The 15,160-nt window shown below is 32.1% G+C and overlaps 2 protein-coding genes across 2 annotated transcripts; one reads left to right on the top strand and one right to left on the bottom strand.

Annotated features, from left to right (window-relative positions):
• The first annotated feature begins 802 nt into the window (after window positions 1-802).
• LOC126655921 (putative H/ACA ribonucleoprotein complex subunit 1-like protein 1) lies at window positions 803-2,469 on the top strand. The gene is made up of 4 exons (XM_050350296.2): window positions 803-1,053; window positions 1,152-1,300; window positions 1,393-1,508; window positions 2,150-2,469. Exons 1-4 carry the CDS (start codon window positions 897-899, stop codon window positions 2,331-2,333), a joined length of 606 nt encoding a protein of 201 aa, XP_050206253.1. The 5' UTR covers window positions 803-896; the 3' UTR covers window positions 2,334-2,469.
• Window positions 2,470-2,994: 525 nt separating this feature from the next.
• LOC126655911 (glutamate dehydrogenase 1) lies at window positions 2,995-9,217 on the bottom strand. Its single transcript, XM_050350284.2, has 11 exons — window positions 9,000-9,217; window positions 8,669-8,739; window positions 5,947-6,070; window positions 5,564-5,677; window positions 4,744-4,965; window positions 4,452-4,526; window positions 4,182-4,298; window positions 3,849-4,099; window positions 3,689-3,764; window positions 3,458-3,544; window positions 2,995-3,383 (listed from the first exon to the last, which is right to left on the bottom strand). Exons 3-11 carry the CDS (start codon window positions 6,052-6,054, stop codon window positions 3,198-3,200), a joined length of 1,236 nt encoding a protein of 411 aa, XP_050206241.1. The 5' UTR covers window positions 6,055-6,070; window positions 8,669-8,739; window positions 9,000-9,217; the 3' UTR covers window positions 2,995-3,197.
• Window positions 9,218-15,160: the final 5,943 nt, after the last annotated feature.

The raw sequence follows: 15,160 nt of genomic DNA, 5'->3' as shown, positions 1-15,160 counted from the left end.
CTAATTTTGTTGTTGGTACTCTGAGCTGAATCAATAGAGGCCATATCATCACTTGCAACTACCGCAGAAGCAACAACTACAAAAGTAGCAAGAATTTCTTAATTGACCGGGTTCATTTAGATTGTGGCTATGAATCTGAATATTAGAATTAAAATCATTCATAGATTGAATTTTTCTTTTGTAATTTTGAATCGAACAGTGCTTTATCATGGCGAGAATCAATAAAGCACCGATGATGTTCTTACGTTTACTCTTCTTTTAATCACCATTGCCGCCGTCATCAGATCTCTTTAGATTCTTTAAGTTATCGGAGATGAGATTGTTGATATCAAAAGAAGAAGATGTCGCTGCAATTGCACACCCATTAGTATTAATATCAATATCATTGTTTCATCACCGACAGTTCGACCTCCACCATCAGAGATCCAACCACCGTCAGTCCGACCTCCACCGTCAGAGATCCGACCACGTCTGTCCAACCTCTACCACCGGAAGTAAGACCACACATATACCCTAACTTTCTGATTCTAATTTGTAAATGAGGGTTATAAAAGGAACTAAATTATATTGAGGTATACATGTAAACAAATTTTAAAAATTGAGAGATTGTTGCAAAAAATATATTTGTGAGTCACTAACATAAAGATTTCAAAAATTGGGTGATATAGTGTAATTTTCTCAAATTTATACTAAACATGTTTATGGGCTTTGGACATTCATATGATTCGGACTTACTCAAACTGAAGCCCATGAACCCGACCCAACGGAGCATGACCTTCTTTAACTAACCAAAACAAAAACCCTAACACTTCTGAACCAATAAACCCTAAAATTCCAGTAAAACAAAACCTCCCCTCACTCCCTCCTTCTTTTAGCTCGCATCAACAAATTGAACCATGAGGCCACCCAGAGGTGGAGGCTTTAGAGGCCGTGGTGACGGTGGCGGTCGTGGAGGAGGCGGAAGATTCGGTGGCGGACGTGGAGGCCGCGGTGGAGGTCGTGGAGGCGGTGGGTTTGGGTTCCGTGATGAAGGTCCTCCTTCTGAAGTCATAGGTATCTAAAAATTCTTTGTAACTTTATTATTCTTGATTTTGAATTAAAATATGTTTTTTTGCTTATATTATTATTTGTTTTGCTTGTAAATTATGCAGAGGTTTCTACATTTAATCATGCCTGTGAGGGTGAGGCTGTGATGAAGCTCACAAATGAGAAAATACCGCACTTTAATGCTTCAATTTATCTAGAAAACAAGACCCAGATAGGCAGAGTTGAAGAAATCTTTGGTCCCATCAATGATTCTGTGAGTTTCTTTCTTTTTCTTACAATTTGTTTGTAAATTTATGTTTTTAGTTTTGTTTCTGAATCTTCTTTGTGATTTTTGTTCTATTGCAGTTTTTTTCTGTTAAAATGATGGAGGGTATTGTTGCAACTTCGTATAATCCAGGAGACAAATTCTACATTGATCCTTATAAGCTTTTACCTCTTGAAAGATTTCTTTCTCAACCAAAGTATGTTTGTTCTTCTTTTCTTGTAGTATTAATTATAGAGTAATGCAACCCTCTTTGTTTTGTTTGATTCAATGGTGCTAAGCAGTATAGAGTCTAGCTTGTTTTGCTAACGATATCCGCCTAGTTCAGTTGTTATGTACTCTTACTGTTGTTGTGTGCATGATTGATATCATTTTTGCCGGTGATATTGCTCTTTTCATCCTCTCCCTATTTATGATCATTTTGGGATCTTTTTCTTTGACAAGTTCTCAGAGGCATACAGTTTGGCTGCATGTTTCCAGATGACCTTTATTTCTATCTATATTATCTGTGACTTTATTGGCATACAAAGCCACTGTATCATTTTCTCTTCAGGGCGACTCCTGAAGCTTTTTGTTTAATCTAAATATCTTCCGAAGTATTAGATATAAAAAAAAAAATACTGCATTGTTTGGTTTCTGTGATTGATTAAGTTGTCCATAAAATGAATTGTCAAACACTTGCTGCATAGCATATGCAGCATGTGTGGTCATTTTAGTCTCAAATTTCTCAGCTTTTTTCAACAGTCATCGGTTTTAGCATCAGCTGGTTTATTGTTTTGTATCTTCTGATTTTGTGCTTTTCTTGGTCATCATATAATAATTAATATGCTGTTACTGCAGGGGAATGGCTGGTGGTGGTAGAGGTGGTGGTCGTGGGGGTGGCAGAGGTGGTGGTAGAGGGGGTCGTGGGGGTGGAGGCTTCCGTGGAGGTGGTGGATTTCGTGGAAGAGGTGGTCCAAGAGGTGGCAGAGGACCTCCTAGAGGTGCCCGTGGTGGTGGCTTTAGGGGCAGAGGGAGGTATTAGGAGAATTTTATGTAACATTATTGTTGTTTATCTTTTTTCCCCTTGTCACTTTGAGATGCTATACGCAAACAGTCAACGTTTGGATGCTAATTTGAATGTCAGCATTTGTTAGTAAAGCAGTAGTTTTTGTTGCTCATCCATTGGCATTTTCCTAACCAGTAACCATAGAACTGCATATTCCATCAAAGAATTTTATAGAAATTGGGTATTGCTGTCAATCAGAACTTTGCCATGTTTCTGCATTCATCTCATACTCTCGAATCATCTGACCTATAACTTTTCACCTGATGAGTTTAGAAAATGACTTCTATTCTTTTTCCGAAGGTTATTTTTTTTCTTCTTTTGTTTTATGTGATAAAATTGGAACTAATAAGATATCATCAGCATCTTATCTCATTGGCATTAGGGTTTGTAGTGGTGAGCCGATATTAGTCAAACTGAATCAGTAGCTTTAGTTCATAAAGCATAAAAAAATGAATTGCATTTTTTACTTCTAAAATCAAACTCAATTGAGATATCAAAATCTTTTTATAATATCATTAGTACTAAATTGAATTTATCGATTTGGTCTGGACCGGTTATTCCCTTTAATTTGGTTTATGCACATACCTAATTAGAACATCAGTTGCTTGTTTTATGTGAATTCTTTGATGCAGTGATGTTGAGCTGAATGAAATGGTATGAATACTAGCTTTTTACAGCAAAATTACACACAAAAGTTTCATTATGAGTAAGAGCAATCTAATGCTTCTGCTACTCTGAATGATAGAATTTCAGGCATTCCTCTATATTGTTGGAATAATTATTCTAAAATGATAGGAGCCGAATGGAAGCCTCCATCTTTATTCTGAAGGAGAAGCTGCCTTATGCTTCCCAACCTCTAAGAACCGTAGCTCGCGCAACGCGATTAACTCCGAGAGTGAAGGCTCCCATACGAAGATCGCAATTGTGGGTCTTACACATCTCCTTCACATCTTTAAAACCTCTAGTCATATAAGTCTTGAGCTCATTGTTTACTTTCTCCTCATCCCACATGAATCCTTGTATGTTCTGCAATTCACTTGTATTAGTAAAGCTTATCAAAAGTTACTGCAGTTAGCATGTGAAAAAATAGTGCTTTTTACCTGCACCCACTCAAAATAACTAACTGTAACTCCTCCAGAGTTTGCATATATGTCTGGAAGAATTACAACTCCTTTTTTCGACAAAATCTGCAGAAAGATAGACATCATTATAAATTATCGAGTATTGCATTTTGATATTTCGTTCTCATTTTTGGGAAGGGTTCTGAAAAACTGACAACATTGTCGATTCGTCATATTTTGTTTCGGTGTAAATGTTTTTGTAATACATACCTCGTCAGCATCTGGATCGGTAGGATGGTTAGCAGCTTCAATGATGAATTTGGCTTTTATTTCATTTGCATTCTCTCTGCAAACAACTTCAGTTTGTTGGAATTGATCACATCACAATTAAAATTTTCAGAAGAAAAAACAGCTAATGCAAGATATAAACCTGTTGATGACACCACCAAGAGCTGCCGGAATGAGAATATCACAGTCCTCAACTAATATTGAGTTGGGATCGATCGGATCTGCACCGTGAAATCCTTTCACACCTTTGTGCTCTTTAGTATGTTTGAGTAGAGTTGGAATATCAATTCCATTTTTATTCTTTATAGCGCCCGTAATGTCACTTACAGCAACAATCTTGCCACCTTGCTCATCGATTAGCTGAGCAGCCCAGGAACCCACATTACCAAAACCCTGAAATCAAACACATCTATAATCTGAATTATTCTGCATTTTTCGACATTGGATTGATCGATGATACATTAGGGAAGCGAACCTGTATGACGAATCGCTGTCCGGATATGGACTTGCCGTGCTCATTAAGCAAAGCTTCTGTTGCAAAGAGGACTCCTCTTCCAGTGGCAGCATCTCTGCCTAATGACCCACCTAGATCCTAATTTCAAAATGAATTGAATCAACAAAAATGTCTGTCAGACTATGTAGCATGTAAACATTGAAACGGAAAATACCAAAATGAAAAACGCTAAAACAATATCTTTTACAAAAATAGATTATAAGTAGAGAGTTTTAGGCAGTTTGTACTTACAATCGGCTTTCCAGTCACAACTGCAGGCGAATAACCATGAAATTTCGAGTACTCATCTAGTATCCATGCCATAGTCTGTTCAAACATAAGGAAATGAGAACGCTGAAACTAGAAAATGCAATGCGGATAGTTGCAAAACGGTATTTTTTTATAAGAATGGATTTTAAATATAAAGCTTCAAAGTTATAACAACATTTTCCAGAATCAGAAATGAAAAGCCAGAATGTCATATTGGATAAGTTTTCGTGCAATTTATTGGCAGCAAACATAGAAATGCTTAAAATGCCTGTACCTGAGGACCAGTTCCCATATCAGGAGCAGGCACATCGGTGTGAATTCCAATGAGGTCATGAATCTTTTGAGTGAAAACTCGAGTAAGTCGCTCTAATTCGGAGATGCTTAAATCCCCTGGACTGCAGCCTATTCCACCTTTAGCACCACCATAAGGGATGTTTGCCACTGCTGTCTTCCATGTCATCAGCTGTGCTAATGCATTCACCTCATCTGGGTCAACCTGTAAACATCATTTGCCCATATCAGAAATCAAACCCATACGGTACTAACCGATAATGTTGCACAGAAATGAAAAATACTGAAACAGGCAAACTAACATCTCTTTTAAGAAATTTTTAAATATAATGTTTCGGAGTTTCATAAGCTTTTCCAAAAATGGATATGAAACACTCAAATATAGGAGTGTGCATTCAGTTCAAATGGAATCATAGTTCTGCTTTTTTCCAAAAGAGACCGGTCCCGAAATTTTAAGGAATTGAAGCTTTTAAACCGAATTGAACCAAACTAGTCGGTTCGGTCAACTTTTTTGGTTCAATTTGGTTATGTTGGTTTGATTTTTACGTCCATAACCAAACAAAATCAAAAAAGATATTTGCATATAATATCAAACAGAACCGAGTTTGTCCCTTCGGTTCTGTTTTTGCACACCCCTACTTACTGAAACGTACACAGAAATTTGTCGAATTCTACATTTAGACATTGCGTTTCAGTTCTCAGAAATACTTTTAAAACTTTTGCATTTCATTTGAATGTTTGTGTTTCCATGTAACATAGCCACTACATAGAAAGAAATTAAAAGAGTTTCTGATCCAATCTACCTCTGGATGGTATCTAATTCCTCCCTTCATGGGACCTCTAGCATTATCATGTTGAACCCTAAACCCGACAAAAGATGCCAAACTCCCATCATCTTTTGGTATGGTACATTCAACCTGCAGAATTTTTGTTCAAACACACATATGAATCAAACTTTACTATATTTAACAGCTAATTAAGCAGCACCCATACTACTCAATCAACATGTTTCATAAACGTAAGAAATATTTGTACGTTTGGGACACGAAACTTCATTCTTGACATAAAAGCCCTAATTGACATTGTTTCGCCATGTCCGTATCCAAGTGTTTAGTTTTCCCATATCCGTGTCCGTATTACATAGTTTAACAGCTAACTAACAAATAAAAAAAAAATCTATAGTTACCTTGATTTCTCTGAATGGAATAAGCAAACTCTTCTCAAGCTTGGAGTCCAAGCCAAGCAGCCTAGCTGCTAACTTAAAGTTTCTGTTGGTTGCTGCTAAAGCATTCATGCTTGCTTCTGGATTACTATAATTCAACCAAAATTAAGGGCTAATTTATAGAATTATGTAACTAAAAAAGTCAATAATGAGACAAAGGAGAAGAAGATATAGCAATTAAGGGCTAACTTAAACTTATCGAGTATTACGTTTAGGTGGAAAAGGGAAATTAGCCACCTTAAATAATCAACTTATGATCAAACTCTTTAATTAGCCACCTTAAATAATCAACTTAAATTTAGGTGGCTAATGTGAAAAATATGGATTGGGATTCCCTCAAGTTCATTTTGAACTTGAGGGGGTCATGTTAATGATCTACACCGCTCATTATAAATTGAACGATATAGATTAAAAATATACAATTTTATTCAAATTAATCTATACCGTTCATTGTAAAACGAACGGTGTAGATTGTGAACATGACCCCTCAAGTTCATTTTGAATTTGAGAGAATCTCAATCCGAAAAATATTTTATCCATTTAATAAAGGCTGCATCAACGTGTTTCCTCATCACATAAGATTGAGACAAAACTGACTTTGAAAACAGTAATTTAATTTCAAGATAACTATCACATGAAACTTGACATGTGTAGCTAATAAAATATTGGCGTAGTAACCCAAAAAAATATAAATGTTTGCCGATTTTATCAATTATGATCGAACTCTTTAATTTTATCGATTATAATTTGATTCAATTGTTACAAAGTCTCAATTGATCTTAATTTATCTCATAAGACGTGTTTTTTTGTGTTTGCTTTTTTCTATTTAACTAGATGAATTTGTTTTCAATAGGCGACCATTCAATCACTAATGCCTTAACAAAATTATGTTTAGTTTATTCAATCGAAAAGATTCAGCCACAATTAAAGTGAATCCTTTTAATCAACGTATAATTGATATAAGGTTTAATGTCTTAAAAAAAACCCGATCTTTCATCCCTTTTTCAAACCTACTCTGACGTTGAAAATTGTCAATTTTACCTCATTTTATATTTTTTCATTTCAATTGTACCCTGAAGCATAAAATTGACCTTTATTTATTTGACAAAATTTTAAGAGAATTCTTCAAAAATGGTCAATTTAATATAAAAAGTTAATTTAATGTAAAAAGAATCAATTTAGAAATTTTTGCCAAATAAAAAAAAGGTCAATTTTATGCTTTAGGTTACAATTGAAATGAAAAAATATAAAATAGGGTAAAATTGACTGATTTGCAACGTCAGGGTATAATTGAAAAGGGGATGAAAGGTCATGATTTTTTAAGTCATTAGATTTGATATAATTGAAAAGTTTGGTTAGAATAGACAATTAAAACAACAACACATTCGAATTACTTATACAATTTTCCATGTCTATTAACAAAAAATTGTTTTCTAGACAGGTCCTTCATGGACCTTCTTTATATATCTAAAGAATTTAAATGTTGAAATAAAAATGGAAAACAGAAAAACGTGGAAAATAAAATGTGCAAATGTTTCGTGTAATATAGATTAATTCTCTTTTAGAATTTTTACTATTCTTGTATTGAAAAGTCATGTCTAATTTATATTTTCAATGATCTATTATAAACTGGGTCTAAATAATAATTTTCTGTATTATATTTGGCAGCTCAAAATTTCTTCTTCGGGTGTAAGGTTGGATAATTGATTCGGGGTCACTGTTCTTTGTTTATTCTTTTATTTTATTTTTTTATTTTTATTTTTATGAATAAACTATACCGAATTGATTTTTAGTTGATTATGTTTGTACATGAAATATAAGATACAATTTGACATAAGTAATTAAAAATTAATTAACATATACGTATAATTAAACCAAAATTATTTAAAACCCTTACGATGTCACTGAAATTTTTAATCTAATGGTCAAATTAAAACGAAATAAAATATGATCAACAATTTAAAATTAGTACAAAATAAAATAATTTTCAAAATCAATTAGTGCAACTAAGGCCTCAAACATCATGATCAAAATGTAAACACTTGGTAGTAAACTGCAAAAATCATGTGTTCAATTTTTCCACAAACGATCCTACTCTCCACTTATATATAAAAAAGAACATCATGATCAAGATTCCAGGTAGGCATGGCATCATTTTTGCATTAAAATGAAAATTATAATAAAATGTTAGGCTAGAATTGCTTATGGGCTTGGGCTGACCATCTAAATTGGATATGCTAAATTTCAAGGTTCAAATGGGCTGGATGTAGATAAACTTCTAAACAAGTCTAGTGTGGAAACTATAAAGAAGAGAAAATCACAAAAACCCTTCATTTCTCCATTATAAATTTATATTTTGTTTTGTAATATCAAAATCCAATCATCCATTATATGATAATAAAATATACATTATTTTTTCGATTTATTATCATTGAATGAATTACAATTATTTGTATGCAATAATAAAATTGACAAACTAGAATAAAAATAAAAAGGACTCGAATTATTTTCCAAAAATAAAACGCCGAAACATATACATATCGATAAGTGTGTAACATAAGTTTCACCAAACCGTACCAAATTCATCAGGACCACAAAAATAAGAGCCAAAAACACCAAGAAACCAAATATCTTCAAATCAAATGGAAAAAAATAGTGAAAAGGAACAACAATTAGAAAATCTTACCACAAGAAATGAAGAAAAACTTGAATTGCTCTCCAAAACTCAGCAACTGTGATCCAACTGAAGCACTGAATCTACAAATAAATAGGCAAAATAAAAGAAGGAATAAGAATCAAATTCCTCAAAGGAATCCAAGAATTAATGAGAAACCCCAATTTTCTAGTGACATATAAAGAACAAATCTAGGAAAGTGGAGCAAGTGGTGTCTCCAACATGGGGATAATTTTAGGGTAGGAAAACAAAAGAACATGATGCCCTAATTCTACTTCACCTTGTACCACAAGGTACCTATCATCAACCTCACCTCCCATTAGAATAAGCATATCATACTTACGTGGAACACAAATTCCTCGAGCTCCGCTAATCTTACTGCGTAAACGTGAATCCTACGCGAAATCCATGATCATCTTCCTTGAAATCATTAAATTTTGATAAATTTTCAGTTTCTTAAATGGATTTAGAATTAGGGTTTTATACGCAACCTCTCTAATTACTAGTACTCTAGTACTGTCTATTAATGGTGGAACGGTGGCCATTGCTAGAAGAGTGCAAAGTCCATTCAGCTAAAGAAATGGAATTGAATTATATAAATTTAGGTGGAAAAGGGGAATTTGATTACTTCATCATTTTCATTACGACAAAATAGTGATCAATTTTGTGATGAATGGTATTCAAGTTTGTGAGATCATCACCACTTCCATTTTAATAAATAAAGAATGGTACCTACTTTATTGTATAGTACTACTATTTTTGTAGCATTTCCTATATGGTATTAGGCAAATAGAACTAGAATTAATTAGGCCTAATCACTCAATATTATTCCATCTTTTTTATTTTTTTTAGCCAAATTTATTTTTTTTGTTCTATGTACTTTTAAAATTTTATTATTTGATTCTTTTTTGAATTTTTATATTCATCTAATTTTTATATAAAACGTGCGTGAGACGGAATTTAATTATCCACCTAACTCAATATATAGGTAAGATGAGTCAGGGCCACATAAACAAAAACTTATAAGTATATGGCCAATTGAAAGAAAAAAATTGAAAGTATAAGAACCTATCATGTCTGTAGTGGAAATTATTAATCACTTAATACAATAATTAAGCCACACGCTCACTGCTACAATCCATAAGAGGACCCATTGATAAAAAAAAAATATAAGGACCTATCAAGTAATAAATTTTGTATTGGGATCAGATAAATAAAAAATATAAAATATAAAAAAAATTAATGGATTAAGTTTTTTTCTATATATATACGGATCAACCTTCAAAAATTTCAATTCTAGCATAATTTGGATAAGTATATCTTGGTTATTGTCAATTGGGGCATATTTTTCAAATTTAACAAATTAAGATAGACACTTTGTGTCAAGGATAATATAGCATTTAATTTCCTATAGAGCTAGATTTTAATTAATACAGCTCTAATCTTTTTATACCCTTGAAACATATTTGTAATTAGAACTCACCTAAAAGTTTCATGTTTAAGTTGAATTAATTCGTTATCTAATGTGGTATTAAGTTCTTGGTTTAATATCTTAAAAAACCATGACCTTTTATTTCCTTTTCAATCCTACCCTAATGTTGCAAATCTGTCAATTTTATCCTATTTTGCATTTTTTTTTCAATTGAACCCTAAAGCATAAAGTTGACCCTTTTTTACTTGGCAAAAAATCTCTAAATTGACCATTTTTACATTAGATTAACTTTTTATATTAAATTGACCATTTTTTTAAAAAAAATTATTGAACTTTTGTCAAATAAAAAAAAGGTCAATTTTATGCTTCAGAGTACAATTGAAATGAAAAAATGCAAACTGGTGTAAAATTGACAATTTTTCAACGTCAGGGTAGAATTGAAAAGGGGATGAAAGGTCGGAGTTTTTTAAGGCATTAAGCCTAAGTTCTTTACATAAGAAAATTAAAAAAGAAAATTGAAAATGCCAGTGAGGTCTAGCTCAAATGGCTAAAATGCATTTTAAAATCTCGGCTTCGAGACTCAGAGCTAGTGGTTTAAGACTGATTTAAAAATAAAAATAAAACTACTAGCAACTAACCACCAATATAACTAGATACTATTTTTTTTGTGACGAGAACTCACTCTACTGAGCCGAAATTTAATATCATTGTCAAACCATGGGATATGGACCGCCCGCAAGCCCACATACCTGATAACTAGATATTATTTTTATCAAAAAGAAAATTGCAAACGAGAAAATAATCTAAAAAGCATACTAAACTATTTTTTGTTTATTAGTTGGTTAGAGATTAAAATGAAAAGAAAGAAACATTGATGAATTTTATTTAAATGAATAATGGATGTTGATGGTGATCATGAAAGTCAAAATCTGTCATATTCTGAATAATTGATTCTGAAAATTATTAAATTTTTAATATTTTTTCATTTCATTCATTAATTTTTTTTAATCACTGAATTTTTATTTTTATTTTCATTTTGATATATTCCGTCCAAAATATTTAGGTGACAGCCGAAAATTAACATGTAGTAATCTTAATTTATTTATTGTAACCTGAAAATTTGCCATGTATGCATAATTTAAACTAAAAACTACTTTCCAAAATACAATTATGTATTTGTGATAAAATTCAAAATAAAAATAGTAAAATCCGATTATCACATGTCAACTTCTGGATGCTACCTAAATATTTTTAGCCGAAAAATTTCGAAAAAGTGAAAGTTTAATGAACAAACAAAATTAATAACTATAATGCAAAAATTGAAAGTTCAGTGACCCGATTAATTACCTATCACTTTCTAAAAGGGTATTTATATATGTCTACATATATAATTTTTTGTGTGTTCGCCTCTATTTTTGGATAATTTTCATCCATAGTCTTTGACTTTTTTTCTCTCTTTTATCAAAACTAATTTCGCTTTACGTGCTATGCACGTGGCTCGTAATGTAACTCGTCAATGTACATATTAGTAAATTTATTATAATTATATCAATTTTTTATTTATAATTAATTTTAAATTAGTTAAGAATTTTTGTAAAAGTAAATATAAATATAATATATTCGGTTATTAAAAATTTTTTCCATAATGAATTTATTCTTCTTTTGGTTTTATAATAACCATAATTAAATAATTAATTTAATTTTATTAATAATATCTTTAAAAATAGTAAGATAGAAATTTAAGTAATAATATATTAACTAAATATAGTATTTTAATTTTTTAGTTAAATCAAACTAAAAGATAGGTATTGCTACTAATTTGGAAATAATTTAGTTATTTTTTACATACTAAAAACTAAATTAGAGATAATTTAGCTACTTGTTCTAATTAGAACTTTAGTGATTAATCAAATAACTAATTAGTTAATGACTATAAAACCTTTATTTAGTAATAAACTGAAAAGGATTATTCAGTAAATTTGCTTGTCCTCCCCCCCCATCCGTGCTTTTATATATAGTATAGATATAGATGTTTAAACTCCAGTTCATAATAGAAGAGTCTTTGATTTTTTTGTCTCTCTTACTAGTCTTTAAAATTTGTAGCAAAAAATTCTGACGGTTCATTAAATTTTCACAAAACTCCTTTTATCTATTTTTTTTATAATTGAGACTTACATTGAAGCTGAAGAATTATAAAAAAAACATATAAAGACAAAAGAAAAAAGTAAACCCAAAATCAAACCGACAATAATAATATTGAAAACCCGAAGAAAAGGCTTTTGTTTTATCATTTTAGTCGGGTTGGTTATAAAATGAAACAAAATCATAAATTTGGTTATTCAATTGGTTCAATTAATTTTGGGTTTTCAAAATTAAAAAAAATCCAAATGAAAAAAGAAATCTATCTCGAATTATCTTAACGTAGCAAAAATTATAGATTAGATCAGTAAAATTTAATTTACCTCTAATTTGGACAATTCAAATCTCAAATAAAACCAAAAACCAAAAAGTTTAACTTTCAAAATCGAATCGATTGAATCCAAATTTATTACCTAACAAACTAAAAGTCATCGTTTCAGTGGATTAATTTGTTTGGTCAAATTTCTTACTCTCTCAATTTTATGTCTAAATTTAAGTCTAAAATTTATAATTTTTCTCTCTTTATATTTTGTGATGTTTTTTAGGAAAAATTAAATTGCCTTTTAAAATTTATAATATGCGATAAAGTTAAAGTTATACTTAGTTTAACATACTTTTTAAATTATTTAAAAAAATCCATTACTATAATGAAAAAGTTGCACTTTTGGAATTTATCAGTAAATTATATGATTTTGGTAGAATTTCAAACAAGGATAACCAGTCCTATAAAATTAGGTACATTTAGTAAAAAAAATCGAATTTTTGTGATAATTGTAATTTGAACCAAACACCCCCTATAATTTTATTTTATTTTTGAGAAAAACACCCCCTATAATTTTTAACTAGTCAACTTGTTCCCAACAAACAAAATTCTTCCACAAGAATCTCTATTATTGATCTATTGCGTGATCAATGTTGGAGGTCCCTTATGCTAAAATCCCACCTTTAATATCTCGTGTCATGAGTCATGACGTGGTTCCTCTTCTTGAGGAGGAAAAATGGTACTAAAGTGACTAATTGATTTGAGTGGGTTCAAGACTCAATTAATCCACTAATAATAATTGAAAAATATAAGAATAAATTATCCAAAAATTTCTCGATTATATCGTAATTAATAATCTGATATCTGATAACGCAGTACATTTAGTAGGGGCGAAGCAATCTCGCCAAAAACGAACAACGCTAAGTCAAGCATTTTACCGACTTCATGTCGACAACTGACCACCTCTAAATCATAGTCCACGTGACCTGGGGGGTCACCGGATCGATTAACATTCGAGCATCATCCTAGACACATACTTATGACTAGTTCGGATCGAAGATTCTGTCCGAACTTCCAGACTGGAGACATGAAAGCCCGGCATAGACAACCCGAGCTTCGAGCTTCGTTCAAGCTCCAGGAGTGGAAGCATGTGAGTTCGGTCTAAGCAATCCGGGCTTCAAGCTTTGTTCGAGTTCCGAGATCTGGCAAACTATTGATAGGAGTGAAATACTCCTATCGGTTCGAGTCTTTTTAGCATCGCTTCGAACGTTTTATATGCGTTTTTAAAGCAATTGTATGCCTTATTACGTGTATGTGCAATTTCAGGTAATCGGAGCGAATATGAAGGTTTTTGGTCAATAAAGGGCGAAGTATCAAAGAAATCTAAAAGACGGAAGCTAGAACGCAAGATAAAAGAGACCCAAGGTTTACCAAGGTCTCTATCGAGACAAAGGAGTACAAATCGAGAAGCCAGTTTTTAGGCAGGTCTCGATCGAGAAGGCTCTTGTACTAAGCTTCTCGATCGAGACCAGGGTCTCCAAAAGAAGCCGAGAGCAAGCTAAAAATAGGGTCTCGATCGAGAAGCTTTCTTACAAAGGCTTCTCTATCGAGACATGAAGAAAAACCTGGAGTAAAATCTTTTTGGGTCCGTGTGCTAGTGGGCCCATTTTCCCCTTTTGGCCAAACCTTTGTACTAGTGGATTTGTCATTTAGCCTCTTTTGGCTTGGCTATATAAGGCCTTTTATGTTTTTAGGGTAAAACATTCTACATTTTTAGCCTCAATCCTAATATAGTACTTTTTATTTTCCTTTTGTAGAGATCTACAATTGTTCTTATTGTTCTTGAGAAGGAATTTCCAGATTTTAGTTTTCTTTATGATTTTTCTTCTACTACAAGTCTTAATATTATTTCAAGCTTCATTATCTAGTGAATACTTTTATTTACACCCAAGCTCTACTTAAGGTAATTGTCTTTCACTCATTATGAATAGCAATAGATGTTTAATGTTTGTTGGTAAATTAGTAATTCTTGTTATCTTCACCATGGTTGGCTAAACCCCATGTTTGGGGGTTAATTTGAATCTTAGTTGTGTATGATTGGGTTAGGGTTTTGGGGTTGTGTTGATTGTTCTAATTAAGGAGCCTAAAGCTTGCTTAGATTAGCTACCTAAGTATTGTTCTTAAATTAATTCTCACATCGAGAGAGGGTTTATTAGTTGGATTTATTAATTAGAGACTTAATTAGTAACACCATGAGTGTGGGTTAGTAATTAGGTGGCCTATGAGTTGTGATTTATTTGTTAATTGCCTCTATTTGCGTTTAGTGCTACGAGAGTAGGCTAAGCTCGATTAGTCGCGGTTTTGTAGCTTTTTGAGACTCGAGAGAGCAGGAGTTGCGGTCTTAGAACACTCGGTCCTCGTTTAGAACCCTAAACCCGATACCCTTGATTGCATGACCTAGGAGGATTATTAGCTCCCAAACCTCTTTATCATTTGAATTTCGTTAATTATTATAGTGTTTACTCGTTCTTTTAAATTAGTAATTTGTTAATTCCTAGATTAGCATAAGTTGTTAGTAGTTGTTTGATTGGTTAATTAGAAAAACATTCATTCTCTTGCTAAACGAATTGAAGATCAAATTCTAATTCACTCACTTTGAACCTCTCATCCT

The sequence above is a fragment of the Mercurialis annua genome, linkage group LG1-X, assembly GCF_937616625.2.
Source record: "Mercurialis annua linkage group LG1-X, ddMerAnnu1.2, whole genome shotgun sequence".
Taxonomy (NCBI): Eukaryota; Viridiplantae; Streptophyta; class Magnoliopsida; order Malpighiales; family Euphorbiaceae; genus Mercurialis; species Mercurialis annua.
Note: the sequence above shows the minus strand (reverse complement) of the source record. Positions and strands in the feature narration are given on the sequence as shown.

Excerpts from the sequence above, each read along its gene's own strand:
- LOC126655921 (XM_050350296.2), top strand. The coding sequence starts at position 897 with ATGAGGCCACCCAGAGGTGGAGGCTTTAGAGGCCGTGGTGACGGTGGC. Across the intron at positions 1,301-1,392 it reads TTGGTCCCATCAATGATTCT|TTTTTTTCTGTTAAAATGAT; the intron begins GTGAGTTTCTTT and ends GTTCTATTGCAG. Across the intron at positions 1,509-2,149 it reads AGATTTCTTTCTCAACCAAA|GGGAATGGCTGGTGGTGGTA; the intron begins GTATGTTTGTTC and ends CTGTTACTGCAG.
- LOC126655911 (XM_050350284.2), bottom strand. The coding sequence starts at position 6,054 with ATGAATGCTTTAGCAGCAACCAACAGAAACTTTAAGTTAGCAGCTAGG. Across the intron at positions 4,299-4,451 it reads TTGTGACTGGAAAGCCGATT|GATCTAGGTGGGTCATTAGG; the intron begins GTAAGTACAAAC and ends TTTTGAAATTAG. Across the intron at positions 3,545-3,688 it reads CCGATCCAGATGCTGACGAG|ATTTTGTCGAAAAAAGGAGT; the intron begins GTATGTATTACA and ends ATCTTTCTGCAG.